The following is a 17,429-nucleotide window of genomic DNA, read 5'->3' on the forward strand; positions in this document are numbered from 1 at the left end:
TAGATGAAATAGAAGCATACCAAAACAAACAAACCAACCAAATCCCTTGTCATGAAGTCAATTCCAAATCATAGTGACCCTGTGGGACAGAGTAGAACTGCCCCATAGGGTTTCCAAGGAGTGGCGGGTGGGTTCAAACTGCCAGTCTTTTGGTTAGCAGCCAAACTCTTAACCACCGTGCCACCAGGGCCCAAAGAAGCATAGGAAGATAGAAATAAATAGCTAAATGTAGAGATAGATAGAAATAGGAAGCTTAGTCAAGTCTGTGCTCCTTAAAAATAGACTATGGTTCTTAACCTGGGGTTAAGGGATGAATTTCAGGGAATCTCTAAAGCCCCCCAAACTGTGGCAATTTTGATAGGTGTATGCATTTTTTTCCTCTCGGGAAAATATCCACACAGCATTAATGAGAATTTCTAAGCACCTATGTCCTCTAACTTTTCACTTAGCTCCTAAAAAATCCTTCTAGACAATAATTAGAGTGGAAACAATTATTATTGAAATTTGCAGAATGAATAATTGTCTCAGGGTATTGGAAATAACTAATATGGGTGCACTGGGTAGTCATGGCTAAAGTTGGGGTAAATAACATCTTGCCTTTTTTTGAAGGGTAGAAGTCAGAATCAACTTGACAGCAATGAGGTTTTTAATTTTTTTTGGTTTCCAGGTAGATGAAAATCACTTTAGATTACCCTTCGAAATGTCTCTGTTTCCATAGCTACCTCTTCCTCCCTCACACCCTTGTTTTCTGTGTTCATTTCTTCTTTCATCCCCTGGAGGAAGGAAGAGGATGAGAAAACCTCGAAATTCTAATTATTACTGATTTTGGGTACTGTGTTGAGGTGGGGCTTTGAAGGTCTGGAATATTGATAATCACCTTGAAACTCATAATGGGTCTTTGCTTGGGGAATACCTCTTCAAGGTGGTAGACTCATTTCCAACATATGATTAATAATCAGATATGTTTGTTGGTGGCTAGACAGCGTGAGGCAGGGTTACATCCTTTCATTATATTCAATCTGTATGCTGAGCAAATAATCTGAGAAGCTGGACTTTATGAAGAAGAACATGGCATTAGGATTGGGGGAAGACTCATTAACAACCTCCAATACGCAGATGATACAACCTTGCTTACTGAAATCGAAGACAACGTGAAACGCTTACTGATGAATGTAAAAGACTACAGCCTTCAGAATGGATTACATCTGAATATAAACAAAATGTAAATAATTTCAACTGAACCAGTAAAGAACATTATGATAAATGATGAAGAAGTTGAAGTTGTCAAGGGTTTCATTCTTCTTGAATCAATAATCAACGCCCATGGAAACAGTAGTTAAGAAATCAAACGATATATTGCATTGGACTAATCTGACGCTAAAGACCTCTTTAAAATCTCGAAAAGCAGAGATGTTACTATGTGATTAAGGTGAGCCTGATTCAAGCCATGGTATTTTCAATTGCTTCATATGTGTACGAATGGTGAACAATAAAAAAAGGAAGAATTGGCTCATTTGAATTATGGTGTTGACAGAGAATGCCAGAAGAATGAACAAATCTGTCTTGGAGGAAGTACAGCCAGAATGCTCCTTAGAAGCAAGGATGGCAAGATCTCATCTTGCTTACTTCTGACATGTTATCAGAAGGGACCAATCCCTGGAGAAGAACATCATACTTGGCAAAGTAGAGGGTCAGCAAAAAAGATGATGACCCTCGACGAGATGGATTGACAAAATTGCGGCAACAATAGGCTCAAGCATGGCAACAATTCTGAGGATGGCACAGGACCTGGCGACATTTCATTCTCTTATACACGACTCGATGCATAGGGTCACTATGAGTTGGAGCTGACTCAATGGCACTTAACAACAGACAGTGAGTGGTAGTTTTGCTGGTATGTGAGGGAGATCTGTGAAGCAGCTAAGAACAATTTCAGCAGCATAAGTTTTGCAATGATGAAACCCCCACCTATAACCAATCGTTTTTTGTAGGAAAAACATCGTAGATACAGATTACTCTTTCGCTGTATTTATTCACATATAATTAAGGCCACTTCAGTGTGTTTTTCTCCCCACTTTTTCATGATGGTGTAGCTGTGACCTTCGACTATATTTTCAAAAGGCCTATCCGTGTGCACCTTTATTCAGTGCCTGTTCTGATGATGGGCTTAAAGACATAATGGTTGCAAATAGTGAAATGCCTACTCTCACCTCAAGCACCAAAGCTCTTATCTTTAATGAATGAGCTAAGAAGACACAAGTGTATCCATTTCAGTAAAAAAAAAAAAAAAAAAAACTTTCAGAAACTGGGTTCCTGCTTCTAATCTTGAATATTTTAAAGTCAGAATATATACAACTTTATTTTGACCTCCTGAAACTTTGCCTGTAAATCAGTAATGTATAATTATACACACACACACATAGTTTCATACACATTCACTAGCTAGTGCTATTTGGCCTTGATCAAATTACTTCTCTGTGCCTCATTTTCTTCCTTTCTAAAATGGAAATAATAATAGTGCCTACCTCATAGGGTTGTAGTGACAAGTAAATGAAGTGATACAAGTAAAAGGCTTGAAGCATTTCCTGGGATACAGAAAGATAGATACAGTTATGTGGCCCATAACGTCCATTTCGGCAGCATCCAACCACATATACGTCCATGGTCCCAACCCCCATAAAGCCTATTATATTAGAAATCTGAGGTACATACAATGGTTCATAATAACAAAGGGGGGCTACTTTGTGACATGCATCAAATTTTTTTTATTATTATTACTCTATTATATCTTAACATTATGTTAAAGATATTTTAGTGTATCTGGAAGTTTTTTTAATGTTTTATATATATAGAAAGGTACACTATATGCTATATACTAAGACACATTTGACTAACTGATGTTAGACACAAACCGTACCCATCTGTTCTTACTTACATACAAACTCTGTCTTAAAGACAGATTTAGGAATGGAATTTGTTCTCAATCTGAGGACTGCTTGTATACAGTCCGGTGTTTCTGCAACATCCAAATAACATATAATGTTCTGTTTCACAGAACGTACCGTGGATGTTAAGCAACACACGACTGTACAGATATTGCTATAGTTATAATAGCGGACACTAGGGTACTCTATCAAGATCGCTGGAGGCTGGGCATATTGGCTGCTGATGTGTCATGGCATCCCTCACAGGGAATTCTTTTCCACTGCAGTAGGGAACTGCCTTCCCAAGTTTATGTTTTCTCCAGCTCCCAATCAACTAATAGGTGAGACCAGGAAACAAAGGCTCAGCACACTTTACTCAATTAGGAAGAGTTCTGAGGGGCATCCCAGATCCAGAGCTCTTCATTGGATCAGCTGAGGCCCAACTTCAATGGTGCTGTGGGTCTGTTTCTCCTTCTGCCCAATCCTGCCTCCCTCACTTCCTTACGGATCTCCGGAGACCTCTCCCTAACAAGCATTCTTACATAACTCTCCATCAGAATGTTCTTCCCAGGAATCCTATATAAAATTATAGACAGATAAAAAGTTTTCTCTTCATTATAACAGAATTGCCTCTAAGAGCCAAACTGGAAGAAAAAGTGCTAAGAACCACATTCTAAGTTGAAAAAAACCAATGAAAGTTGCATCCAGTCAGTTCCTTGCTGGACTTACTTGAAAGCATTTTAGAGAAGGATCACAAACGTTAGTCTTTTTTCCCTGACAATTATAAAGAGAAAACAAGAAAAGAGGAAGTGCCACTTGGAAAAAAAAAGTTTTCAAGATACAGACACTATTTTTTGAGAGGGAGGATAAAGATTTCTCCCAACCACCAGAACAAGTCAGGAAAGAGACTTGCTTGTATATTTTAACGTATGTTAGGACTGCCACCTACCCCTCCTCTAAGTTGGGGACTCATGATGGTCTCTGAATCTGCTGGGTGCTAAAGTTACTTCTCCATGGAGAAGAGGTCAAGACAGTAGGCTTGAGGGAGAGAATAACAGTAAAACTGCCTTTGTTGTCTTTATTTGTCTGGCCAGGGTACAGGAGATGGAGCAGTGGTGGTTCAGTGGTGGAATTCTCGCCTTCCATGTAGGAGACCCGATTTTGACTGGTTTTGATGCCCAGCCAATGTACCTCATGTGCAGCCATGACCTGCCTATCAGTGGAGGCTTGAGTGTTGCTATGATGCTGAACAGGTTTCAGCGGAGCTTCCAGACTAAGATGGATAAGGAAGAAAGGTCTGGTGATCTACTTCTGAAATACCAGCCAATGAAAACCCTAAGGATCACACAGTCAGATCCATAATCCATCACGGGATGGTACAGGATCAGGCACATTATACTCTGTTGTGCACAGGGTCATCATGAGTCAGGGGCCAACTTGATGGCAGCTAGCGGCAACAAAAATAAGGACACACAGGAGTTATCTGTAGCTGAATAAGCACAAAGAAAGCAGCTGAGCTTTGAGACCTTCTGTTGGTGTCCCATCCAACAGGAAGGACCATCCACAAGGTGGGAGAATTGGACCTTACCATTTTAAGTGGATTTCCACTTCCAGGGACATTGAAAAATCCAAAAATGCATGAGACAGCCAGTATATGAAGAAAAATGTAGTGATCAGCTGATAGTAAGGGGCTAACCTAGCAGTATCTTTTGTACAGGAAGATCTCTGCCTTCTGTCTTTTGGTCTCATCACTAGAAATGAAGGCAGAGAAGTAGGAAAAGGAAGTGTGTGAGGAATTTTACTTCACTTCAGCCATTAGAGCCACAGGAAGGAAAGATCCCACCCAGCAGGAAATAGGAGTTCAATACAGGAAAGTTGGAGTCAGTTATTAACAACAAAACTTTTTTATATGATTGAGATTCCTCCATAAACCTAGTAAATATATGTACATAAATATACGTACTTCAATAAATACCCAGCACTCTGTGTTATACTGTACTAGAAACTGTCATTCGAACAGAGCAAGGGGGTACTGCATGGTTTAAAGCCAGGAAAGGTATACATCAGGGTTGTATCCTTTCATCATACTTATTCAATCGGTATACTGAGCAAATAATCTGAGAAGTTGGACTATATGAAGAAGAACAGGGCATCAGGATTGGAGGAAGACTCATTAACAACCTGCATTATGCAGATGACACAACCTTGCTTGCTGAAAGTGAAAAGGACTTCAAGCACTTACTGATGAAGATCCAAGACCATAGCCTTCAGTGTGGATTATACCCCAACATAAAGAAAACAAAAATTTTCAAAACTGGACCAATAAGCAACATCATGATAAACAGAGAAAAGATTGAAGTTGTCAAGGATTTCATTTTACTTGAATCCACAATCAACACCCATGGAAGCAGCAGTCAAGAAATCAAATGACATATTGCATTGGGAAAATCTGCTGCAAAAGACCCATTTAATGTGTTAATAAACAAAGATGTCACTTTAATGACAAGGGTATACCTAACCCAAGCCATGGCGTTTTCACCTGCCTCATGCATGTGAAAGCTGGACAATGAATAAGGAAGACCATAGAAGAATGGATGCCTTTGAACTGGGGTACTGGTGAAGAATATTAAATACACTATGGACTGCCAAAAGAACAAACAAATCTGTCTTGAAAGAAGTACAACCAGAATGCTCCTTGGAAGTAAGGATGGTGAGACTTTGTCTCACATACTTTGGACATGTTATCAGGAGGCATCAGTCCCTGGAGAAGGACATCATGCTTGGTAAAGAAGAGGATCAGCAAAAAAGAGGAAAAGTCTCAACGAGATGGATTGACACAGTGGCTGAGACAATGGGATCAAGCAAAACAGCCATTAGGAGGATGGTGCAGGACTGGGCGGTGTTTTGTTCCGTTGTACATAGAGTCACTATGAGTCAGAACCGACTCGACGGCATTTATCAACAACGACAACAGGTGTTAGGAACATAGTATTGAACGAGAAAGGTGTAGCTCCTAACTTTATGAAGTGTATAAGTGTATTCTCCCTTGTTTCTTTTTGCCTGTCTCTGTACTTGATTCAGTTTCTTTTTCTTCCTCTGAGTGATTCTTTTTCTAAGAAAGTTAAGGCATCATAATTCCATTCATTACTCTGTTTTGTTTTTGTTTTTTTGGATTTTTTTTTTTAATTACAAGGACAACTGTATCATATTTTGAGAAGCAAAGAGATAAACTGCATTTTCTTCAAGCACCATACATAAAAGCTCTGCCAACATTCCTTTCTCAACCACATTTCCCAAAAGCTTAGAACTTGGCCATAAAAGTCCACTCTGGTTCAAAATTTGGCAGGTCTGACAGCAAAAGCTTTAAATTTGCCAATTTGGCTGACATCTTTTTGAATAACAAGTAGGAAAACAGAAAAAAAATTGGAGTGAAATGTTATAAATCATGATATTATTCAGAGAGCTAATTCATTTATAGAATAATAAACCTTTAAGAAATTATCCCTAAATTATAATAGAGTTTTTTTTCAGGCAGGCTTTTATAATAGCAAAAACTTACATAGAAATATAATATGCAAACAAATGTGATAAGAGTAATATAGAAAAGACCTGAAGACTTCAATTCTGTTAAAAACCTTATTTTTTCATGTCATATTTGCAACTGATTAGTTCTTAGTTTCAAAGGAGATTTTAGACTAAAGCAAAAAAAAAAACATTCTGATATTTTATAGATAGTATATATAGATAAATTATAAATACATATAGCACATACATGAATGAACAATATATACACATGTGTGTATGTGATACAAGAATGCATGGTAACGAGCTTGCTAGAAGCTTTTGTCAGTTTTGTTAGAAATCGTTACAGGCAGGTGGGATTAAAGGATTTAATTCTCTACTATTCATTGATGCACCTTGGGTAGTTAAGCTTGAGGTTGTTGTTGCTGGGTGCTGAAAAGTCAGTTCCCACTCATAGTGATCCCATGTGACAGGGTAAAACTGCCCCATAGGATTTTCGAGGCTGTAAATCTTTATGGGAGCAGATTGCCAGGTCTTTCTCCCACAGAGCTGCTGAGTCGGGTTTGAACTGCCAGTCTTAGCAGCTGAGTGCTACTATTGTACCACCAGGACTCCTAGGCTTGAGGTGTTTTCCATAAAGACAGAAACGGGTTGGGTCTGTATGCATCATTTAGAGTATGGGTTTTCAGAAATAGCAACTGAGAGAATTCCACAGAGAAAGCCAGTGTAGACTAAGTGTATGTTACTAAGATCAGCAGCCAGGCAGGCCTGAAAAGGGTTCTGAACCAGATCTTCAAACCAGTTCATTCCTGTTTGAACCTCTGCTGAGAATTTGCATTTCCACCCCAGATATACTGAGTTATTACCTGGGGATCTTGTTAAAAGGTAGATTCTGATTCAGCGTATCTGGGGTGAAAAAGCAAAGTCTCAACAGGAGTCCAAGCCGGAATAAACTGGTTTGAAGCCCTGTTCTGAACAAAGGCACTGACTACATTTCTGCAGTCCCTCCTACCTGCCACAGTTTCTGACAAGTGAAAAGACTTGCAACCTCCCAGATTCCCAATATCAAACCATCACACAATTGGGAAAATGGCAATATATTATTTTGTCATTCCCATTTGCAAAGATAAATCAAGTGGCATTTTATCCCAAATAACCCCAATTTTACAAAAATTGACAAAGATCATGTGATACAGATCCCCACATTCTTATATAAATACTGACTCATTTGCCTGAAAATCCCGTTCTTCTGTCAGGGGCACACCAAAAAAATTCCAATGACCAAAATTAATGATCTTGACCCTGGATTCTCACCATAACCATAGCATGTTTCCAGCTCTCTCATCAAAGAAATTTTTGGCTCAATTCTCTTCTTACTCCATAAAATGATTCAAAACCATAAAACATTAAAGCTACTGCATATTGTATTAATAATTCATGGAGCATCTTTTCTAAGTGATCTATAATTATAGCAGCAAGCCTGAATTTCCTTCAGAAATTTCTTTTCAAAAGAACAACCTTCAGATTCCACATCACACAATCTTAAACTTGTTAAGTTTTGCCCACCAAAAGCCATCACATCATATGAACTACACGTGAAATACGTGCCCTAAAAGAGTAACCTTCAAGGTAAGGTTTGACCCATGACTTGCCGGGCTTGAAGATACAGCTCTCTCTAGAACGGTATTGAGAACATCTATCTATTTATGTCAGAACATATTCACCAAAAGATTAGATTTCCACCCAGATCTCAGAATAGGGAAGTCATATTATTGGATATAAAGAGTCAAAGCCATCGGTTAAATACCACGCTCATTTAAAAGCCAACAGGCACTAATATTTGGGAATAAATAGGGAGTGAAGTTTCCTCTACTGATACTTCAAAGACTTTGCAACATCTGGAATCTAGGGTATTCCACTAAGAAGTAAGAATAAAACGATTTCAATAGGACAAACAAGATTCAGATTTCTTACAATATGTTCTCCCTAGGGGGAAACAAATAACACAATGCATCTGATGAACCTTTCTGCACTTCAGCTGCATTAATTAACATTTAGTCATGGATTCCATCTTGAGCCAGATGAACTCAGTGCTACAGCTGTTTTCATTGAGGGGAAAAAAAATCACGTCTTAGATTCCCAGCATTTCTAACCCTGGGAAAATGTTTTATTGACTGCTCTTGTGCCAGCATTATTGATATGCATTACATATTACTCACTCAAGTAAATTTACACCCACCCTGGATTGTGATTAAATCACTATCAATATCACATAAACTAGGTCAGCCAGAGTCAATGTCATAAAAACCACATTTCTAACTACCTCTTTCTAACATCAGGGGATAAGTAAAGGCTGAAAAACTGATCAATGAAGTAGACCATGGGTGTGGAGAAATTGTTCCTGGGTGTGTCAAAGATTTATGTGGAGATCAGGTACACGGAGGGGGATGAGTATTGATGTATGACTAGGAAGGAAAAAAAGAACAGATGTTGAAGAAATTTAACTGCAGGGTCTCATACCTTGGCAGAAATGGTCTCAAGTCTACAAGCCAAACATGTGGAAGTGGTTTGTTGGAAGCAAAGCTGAGATTGAGAACTATAATACTTGGTCAGTTGCTGAAGGAGTTTTGATTTGTTTTCTTTTGTTTTTATTGCAAAGGCTCCTTTGAGACACGAAGTTGTATGAGGAGATACGACAGTGAATCAGCTGGACAAAGCAATCTGCCTCTAACACCTTGTCAAATTTCATTTAACAGAACCACTGCAACATCAAATTTGTCTGCAATATTCCCATACAAGCACTGTGTCACACAACATCAAATTTGTCTCCACACTCTGGATTCTTGTGGACAAATGAAAACCAATAGTCGTGTGCCCATGAGTGTGTATGTGCATGCGTGTGTGTACGTTTGCACCAGTATACAAACCTTGGCATCATTATCTGTGTAAATACTAACAAAATTTGATACTTGCCTCATCATATTAATATTCTCAGCCACTACTGAAGAAAAAAGCCTTCTGACCAGTCTTTTTCTTTACCGACATGAAATGGCAATAATTTAGTCAAACCAGTAAAATATCCTACCTGGAACTACTTCAAAAAAGAATTTCCCTGGGCTCTCTTCATTGCAGGGATGTTCAAGGACTTTATTTCCAGGCAGAAAAATAGTTCCCTGTGAATACAAATGCCCAAAACATCAACATCATCAGATAGCAAACACCACAAGTCATCATCATCATCAACTATCCAAGGTGGGTCTATAACCTGGTATACAATAATATGCACTAGACTTCTTCATATTCGCAGTTAACCAACTATCATGTACTGGCATCATATTCATTTAACATCCAACAAATATTTACTGAACATCCAATATGTATAAGATACTGCGTTAGTTGCCGGATTCATTTTAAGCCCCAATTTATTAAATGCCCTCTCTGTGTCATAAATTCTACTAAGCATGCTACCAAATATAATTTTAATTCTTAGATCAAAGTTATGAGGTGGGTATTAATTTCTCTGTTTTAGAGCTGTGAAAACCAAGGAGACATTAAATGACTTAACCAAAGCTACCTTAAGTCTTCTCTTGATTATCCCTTCTCTCTTCTATCCACTAGATTCTCTCTCTTTAGTGGAACATTACCACCAGTACAAAGGCCTATTTATGGAGGTTTGGGTGGTACAAATAGTTGACATGCTTGGAGTCTACCCAGAGGTGCCTTGGAATAAAGGCCAGGTGATCTACTGCTCCAAAATCAGCCATCGAAAACCCTATGGAGCACAGTTCTACTCTAACCCACACGTAGTTGCCATGAGTCAGAATCAACTTGACAGAAAATTTTGTTGTTGTTGTTTGTGTTTTGTGGAGGCTTATTTAGAAGTCTATCCCATTAAAAAATTTACCTTGACCCCACCTCCTGCTCCAGCTATCATTCTATTATTCTCCTTGCCTAGCAAAGTCTTATTTACACTGAATCTTATTTCCTCACATATAAGTCTGGTTTGCACACCAATGAATCCACTTAAATGACTCTTACCAGCTGCATGCTTGACAGTTTTCAGACATCGCCTAATCTTACTCCCCAGTAGCGTTCAACACTGTTGACCACTCTTTCTTGAAGCACCTTCTTTCTTTGGCTTCTTAGTTCCCTTCATTTAACAGAACCACTGCAACATCAACCACTCCATCCACTACGGCTTTTTTGTGGGCTCATCCTTCTCTAACTGGTGTTTAAATATTAGAGTTTTTCAAAACTTTACCCAAGGATTCCTTCTCATCTGAACTTTCTTTCTCTAAGCTATCTCATCCTATGGCTTCTATAACCAACTCTAAGTCAATGAATATCAGATTTAGGTATCTAACCCAGAAATTCCCTCTGAGCTTCAGACCTTTATATCAATAGTTCACTTGACATTTCTACTTCATATCCAAAAGGAGTCTTAAACTCAATGTGCCCAAATTAAAATGCAACTGAATCTGGTCCTCTTTATGTATTCCCTAACTCACTGAATGACACCATCTTCCAATCAGTTGCAAAAGCAAGAAATATCCAAGTTGTTCTTAACAACCTTCATTCTCTCTCTATTAGCACAGCCAATGAAACAGGTCCTTAACAGTCTTCAATCTTCACTTCTCTTTTTCTCTACTACCACCACATCCCAGTTCAAATAACTGTTATATATTGTCTGGACTGTTTCAAATGCCCTTTACTGATCTCCCCCATGATATTCTACCACCTTTCAATAATTTTTTTTTTCATATCACAGCCAAAGTGATCTTCACAAACAGAAATTTATCTTGCAATGCTCCTACTTAAAGATCTTCAATGACTTTTACTTGTCCTGTGATAAAACACTGGGTGGTCTCTGAGCTCAGTTTTTCACTCTTACTCTGTGTGATCCATCCAACTCTCCTTTTATAAATGGCACCATGTACCCATTATTCCTTAGGACCACTTGCTTTCTCTGGTTAATTTCTACTCAATTTTCAGATCAACTACATCTAAAATATACTTGCATAAGTTGTATTTTTCCTGGACAAATTTGCTACCCTTTGTAATTACTTTGCGTAATGTCCATCTCCCTCATTAAATTATGGGGGAGCAAGTATAATCTGTGTTTTGATCCCTAATTTGCCATGAATGCCTAACATTTTGCCTGGCATATAGTAAATGTATTGATGAGCGCATGAGTACTGCTAATGTAGTAAAGCTCACGTACAAAACCAAGAATGCTGGATTCAAAAACCTATGCTCTTATCCACTATATTACATTTTCCATTTTTCCCAGCTTGAAGAAATACTTAGCTCAAGTAGTATTTTACTCAACTTTCATCCCACCTGGTTTGACACAAGAAATTATAGTCATCAAATCTGAGTCTACTTCTGAGCTTAGTGTGATAAAACATGGCTCTCCCCAGATAAAACCCAAGGAATTATAGGTTAGAAGCATCTCTCTCCCTCTATGCCTTACAAGGTGAGATGTTTGAAGTACTGCTTTTGCTTTCTTCCTCCAGGAAGTACTTTTTCCTCCTTCTCATCATATTTAGTGTCTTCTAGACATTAGACTTAATTTTTCTTACTGGTATGCTTTTAATAATATTTAAAAATTACTAAATACTTTGGAAATATCTATCATAATTAAGAACTTCCTTTTATATATAGCATTAATCTAGTTGGTTTCCATACAAGATGATAAAATCAGTTCATTCAATTAAAAGAGTTTCTTTTACTTATTGCAATGATTTAGTGGTTTACCTCATTTTAGAATTTTTCTTAGTTTTAGAACATCACATCTTGCCATCCAGATAGAAACAATGTTCATTTTATGTATCCATGTATGTATATATTATATATATACATATATATATACATGCATGTGTGTATGTATTTATGTCTATGCCTTCGGACTCTATTAAACTGTACATGTACATGTAAGTTAAATTTAAGCCACTCTCCTGAATAAACAAATACCTCTATGAGATCCCAAACTGTCTCATTTGGTAATTATGGTAACAAAAAGGCTCAGAGTAAAATTATCCTTTGTTGTCTTTTTCATACATGTCAAATAGATACCTTCGGCTAAAACTTTTATTTTCATTTTCAAATATGACATTACAAAGGGCTTCTATTTTGACAATTTTCCCCAAAAAACTGTGATATAAAACTAATAGTTTAAATATCAGTAGATAATATTTAGGGCAGGCTAAATTTTTTTTTTTATATACTGTAATTAGAAACCCTGGTGGCGTAGTGGGTAAGAGCTATGGCTGCTAACCAAAAGGTCAGCAGTTTGAATCCACCATGCGCTACTTGGAAACACTATGTGGCAGTTCTACTCTGTCCTATAGGGTCACTATGAGTCTGAATTGACTCACAGCAATGGGTTTGGTTTTTGATTTATACTGTAATTGGAGCCCTGGTGACGCAGTGGTTAAGAGATTGGCTGCTAACCAAAATGTCAGCAGTTCGAACCTACCAGCTGCTTCTCGGAAACCCTAAGGGGGCAGTTCTACTCTGTCCTATAGGGTATCTATGAATCGGAATCAACTCCACTGCACCACTTTTTTTTTTAATACTGCATAAAAAAGGAGCCCTGGTAGTACAGTGGTTAAGCATTCAACTGCTAACTAAAAGTCAGTGGTTCAAACCCACCAGCCTGTCCACAAGAGAAAGATATGGCGGTCTGCTTCTGTAAAGATTATAGCTTTGGAAACCCTATGGGGCAGTTCTACTCTGTCTTACAGGGTATCTATGAGTCAGAATTAACTTGAAGGCAACAGGTGTATATATTACATTTGAGAAACATTTACTGTGGATAACCCAGTAGGTGAAATAAAGTCATTTAATTGCAGCAGCTAACTTGATCACCTTGTAGAGAAACCATATAGTTAAAGCCCATAACAAAGGAAGCATCTTAATTGTGATAGTTATTTTCGAAGTGTTTAGCAATGTTTATGTTGTTAGAATATGCTGGTAAACAAAAATATCTATAATTTTCTCACCATAGATTACCAGTATTAACATTACCTGCTTCTTCCCGTATCTTAAATGCACTTCTGTATATTTGTACATCAATATATATAGTAATTTTAACAAAAATCAGAATGAACACTTACTTACAATCTGCTTTAAAACTTAAACGTATTGTTCTGTGAATGTAGTAATTTACATCATTTTTAAAAGCTGAATAATATAATACACAGACATTCTTTATCATCTTCTATTATCATAAATTATTTACAGTTTTTTGTAAGTATTATCATAAAGGACATTTCAGTGAAAATCAATGAAGCTAAATTTTTGAGCTCTTCTTTAATTTATTCCTTTAGGACAAATAGCTAAGAGAGAAATCAGTGGTCAAAACAAGGTACTGTGTTTGTGCAGGTTTGGTTAATTCTTCTAAAGTTGCTCTTAATGAGCTAAACAAACAAGCAAACAACTTATAAGTAAATATAACTCAAGTACCCAATCAAATTCAGAAGCACTATCATACATCAGATATTTCTAGAACTATCCCACGTGATGTGAGATGTGTGAAATAAATAAATAATAAACTCCAAACTGTTCACTCTCAACATGAGAATAACACAGTACACAGTTATAGAACAAGTAAGTGCCAAAGTATGTAGAACTATGTAACATATACATATAGTTATAAATCCTCACAATGGGACCAATAAACATTACAAAAAGAGAAAAAATTTGAAGTTGTCAACGATTTCATTTTACTTGAATCCACAATCAATGCCCATGGGAACAGAAGTCAAGAAATCAAATGACATATTGCATTGGGCAAATCTGCTGCAAAAGATCTCTTTAAAGTATTAAAAAGCAAAGATGTCCCTTTGGAGACTAAGGTGCACAAGCCATAGTATTTTCAGTCACCTCAGATACAGGTAAAACCTCGACAGTAAATTAGGAAGACCAAAGAAGAATTGATGCCTTTGAATTACAGAGTTGGTGAAGAATATTGAATATACCATGGGCTGCCAGAAGAACGAACAAATCTGTCTTGGAAGAAGTACAGCCAGAAAGCTCCTTGGATGCAAGGATGGCAAGACTTCATCTCAAGTACTTTGGGCATGTTATCAGGAGGGACCAGTCCCCGGAGAAGGACATCATACTTGGTAAAGTAAAGGGTCAGTGAAAAAAAAGGAAGACCCTCATACAAGAGGAACTGACACAATGATGGCAACAATGGGCTCAAACACAGCAATGATAGTGAGGATGGCGAGGGACTGGGCAGAGTTTCATTCTGTTGTACATAGGGTCACTATGAGTCAGAGCCAATTCGAGGGCACTAACAACAACAAATATATAACAAATACATATATATACACACACACACATATATATGTATGCAGTTCTAAGAAGAGAGAGTCATAAGGGTAGTCATAAGGAAATATGAGGAAAAAGTTTTTTTTAAGGAAGGTAGAATTTTAAGATTTAGAGACGATAGCTTTCCAAAGTGGAGGAATAGAATGAACAAAAGCAGGAATTAGAGTGATATGTACAGGGAACATTAGAACAGGTAGAAGATTTATGTGGAGGAATAATTAGGAATTAAAGACTTTTTGTTATGTGACGTGTATACCGTGAAAAGTCTAACCTCAGGCAAAGGATGTTGTGGTTGGCATCCATAGCAACCAAGAACCACAGTAGGTTCTTGAGCAAAGCAGTTGGAGATTTAGAAATACTAGCCTCCTGGCAGTTTGTTAAAAACCAGTTGCTGTCAAGTCAATTCTGGCTCATGGCAACCCCACATACGTCAGAATAGAACTGTGCTCCATAAGGTTTTCGATGACTGATTTTTTTTAGAAGTAGATTGCCAGGCCTTTCTTCCAAAGCACCTCTGGGTGGACGCCAATCTTCAACCTTTTGTTAGCAGCAGAAAGCATAAACCATTTGCACCACCGAGGGACTCCAGCAGTTTGTTACCAGGAAGCAACTATTTTGACGTAAGATGGAAAGGCAAGACCTACACAAAGGGTTATCAATTGAAATGGCAGTAAATCTGCACTAACCAAAAAAACCAAACCAATGCCACTGCCGTTGAGTCAATTCTGACTCATAGCAACTCTACAAGGACAGTGTAGAACTACCCCATAGAATTTCCAAGGAGTACCTGGCGGATTCGAACAGTAGGCCTTTTGGTTAGCAGCCATAGCTCTTAACCACTGCACCACCAGGGTTTCCAGATTTGCACTAGGGATGCATTATCAGAGCTAAATTTTTAAGAAATATGTAAATAAACTGGTTATAGCTTAAATAAAGGCAACAAAGGAGAAAGAAAAGTAGAAAAATGAGTTCAATTCTTCTCTTCTGCATATTTAGAAGAAAGGGAATGCCTCTTATTGGAAAGGGGAATTAGAAGATTCGAACTCAAAATCATGTAACATTCTTTAATTCTACCTTGTTGGATAGTCTCTATTTGCCCCTCCAGACCTTCTCTCTACTCTTCACTCTATTCTGTACCCCAGGCTATTAAAAAAAAAAATAGTCACTATGAATTTTGTCAACCAGCCTCTCTTGCCTTCTTCAGGTTGAGTTTGGCCAATGAGATGACATGGCAGGAGATTAGAGGGCCATAAGAGAGAAAGAAGTCAAGAGATTTATTTACCTGGCTCCCTACCTAGGGGGCCATTGGCTACACAGCGCTACTTGTATTGTTTACCTTAGGCCACATCTACAAATTGCCTTTCCTGCAGCTACAGGCTTCCCCTGGAATTCCAGTAGAGCTAAGGGTTATAATCATTTACTGTGCTTTTTACCCCAGAGTGCTTTCCCTATCTGTTGGATTCTGTTAATCCTTCTAACACTGCTGTCTTAGTCATTTGGTGCTGCTATAACAGAGATACCACAAGTGGATAGCTTTAACAAAGAAAAATTTGTTTTCTCATAGTCTAGTAGGTTATAAGTCCAAATTCAGGGCATCGACTCCAGGGAAAGGCTTTCTCTCTCTGTCGGCTCTGGAGGAAGTCCTTGTCCTCAATCTTCCCCTGGTCGAGGAGCTTCTCAAACACAGCGACCCTCTGTCCAAAGGATGGACTCTGCTCCTGGTGCCGCTTCCTTGGTAGTATGAGTTCTGCTACTCTCTGCTTGCTTCCCTTTCCTTTTATCTCTTGAGAGATAAAAGGTGGTCCAGGCCACATCCCCGGGAAACTCCCTTTACATTGGATCATGGAGATGACCTGAGTAATGGTGGTGTTACAATCCCACCCTAATCCTCTTGACATAAAATTACAATCACAAAATGGAGGACAACCACACAATACTGGGAATCGTGGCCTAACCAAGTTGATGCACGCATTTTGGGGGGGGGGGGGGATATAATTCAATCCATGACGACCGCAAATGTTTTGTTCATTACCCTCCTTCAATTAGCCTAAATTAAGTGGTTACTTTTTCTTATTTGGACCCTGAGTGATAAAACAAGTGCAAATGCTCTGAGTTAACTAAGAAAGGACATATTATCCCTTGATGTTCAATATGCTCCATTCCAAATTTTAGACAATCAGAGAGAAGAGGCCCAAGTATAAGAAGGGGATGTAACTTTTTGCTAGATCAGTATATATGGCAATAATTACAAAGCAATAATTATTCAGCATATTCAGAATGGAACTGTATATGTTTTACCATATTATAGAATATCCCCTTAGTAAAGAACCATTAATACTTCAAAACAGGGTAATATGAGAAACTCAAAATCTTTTACTCTTTGGCAGCCAAGAGTTGGCAAAAGCAACACAATTCAGGACTGCACAATATTTTTTAAGCTAAATTGCTGTTAAAAAGGAAACTCATCTCTAGTTAATATCAGATCATTGAGCCAAAGCCACCAGATGTTGGGGTATAGCTCGATGCTGCTGAAAATAGCCGCTGTAATCTTATTCTCCGGACTTTGGATTGGAAACACGTATGTATGTGCAGCAGCTTTGACAGTTTCACAAGCACAGTGATGAGATCATTTCTAAGATGAAC

At 38.0% G+C, this 17,429-nt stretch overlaps 1 protein-coding gene across 9 annotated transcripts in view; it reads right to left on the reverse strand.

Moving 5' to 3' along the window:
- The window catches only part of ARHGAP24 (Rho GTPase activating protein 24), a 574,638-nt gene that overhangs the window by 303,861 nt on the left and 253,348 nt on the right, over nt 1–17,429 (reverse strand). For 8 of the 9 annotated variants that reach the window (XM_023553282.2, XM_010594080.3, XM_064285611.1 and 5 more), the window contains one exon: nt 9,532–9,619. The exons of the other annotated variant lie outside the window; for it this stretch is intronic. In XM_023553282.2, coding sequence (XP_023409050.1) covers nt 9,532–9,619 — 88 coding nt within the window. The remainder of the gene's footprint in view (nt 1–9,531; nt 9,620–17,429) is intronic. 9 annotated transcript variants of the gene reach the window in all.

Source organism: Loxodonta africana, chromosome 5 (assembly GCF_030014295.1).
Source record: "Loxodonta africana isolate mLoxAfr1 chromosome 5, mLoxAfr1.hap2, whole genome shotgun sequence".
NCBI lineage: Eukaryota > Metazoa > Chordata > Mammalia > Proboscidea > Elephantidae > Loxodonta > Loxodonta africana.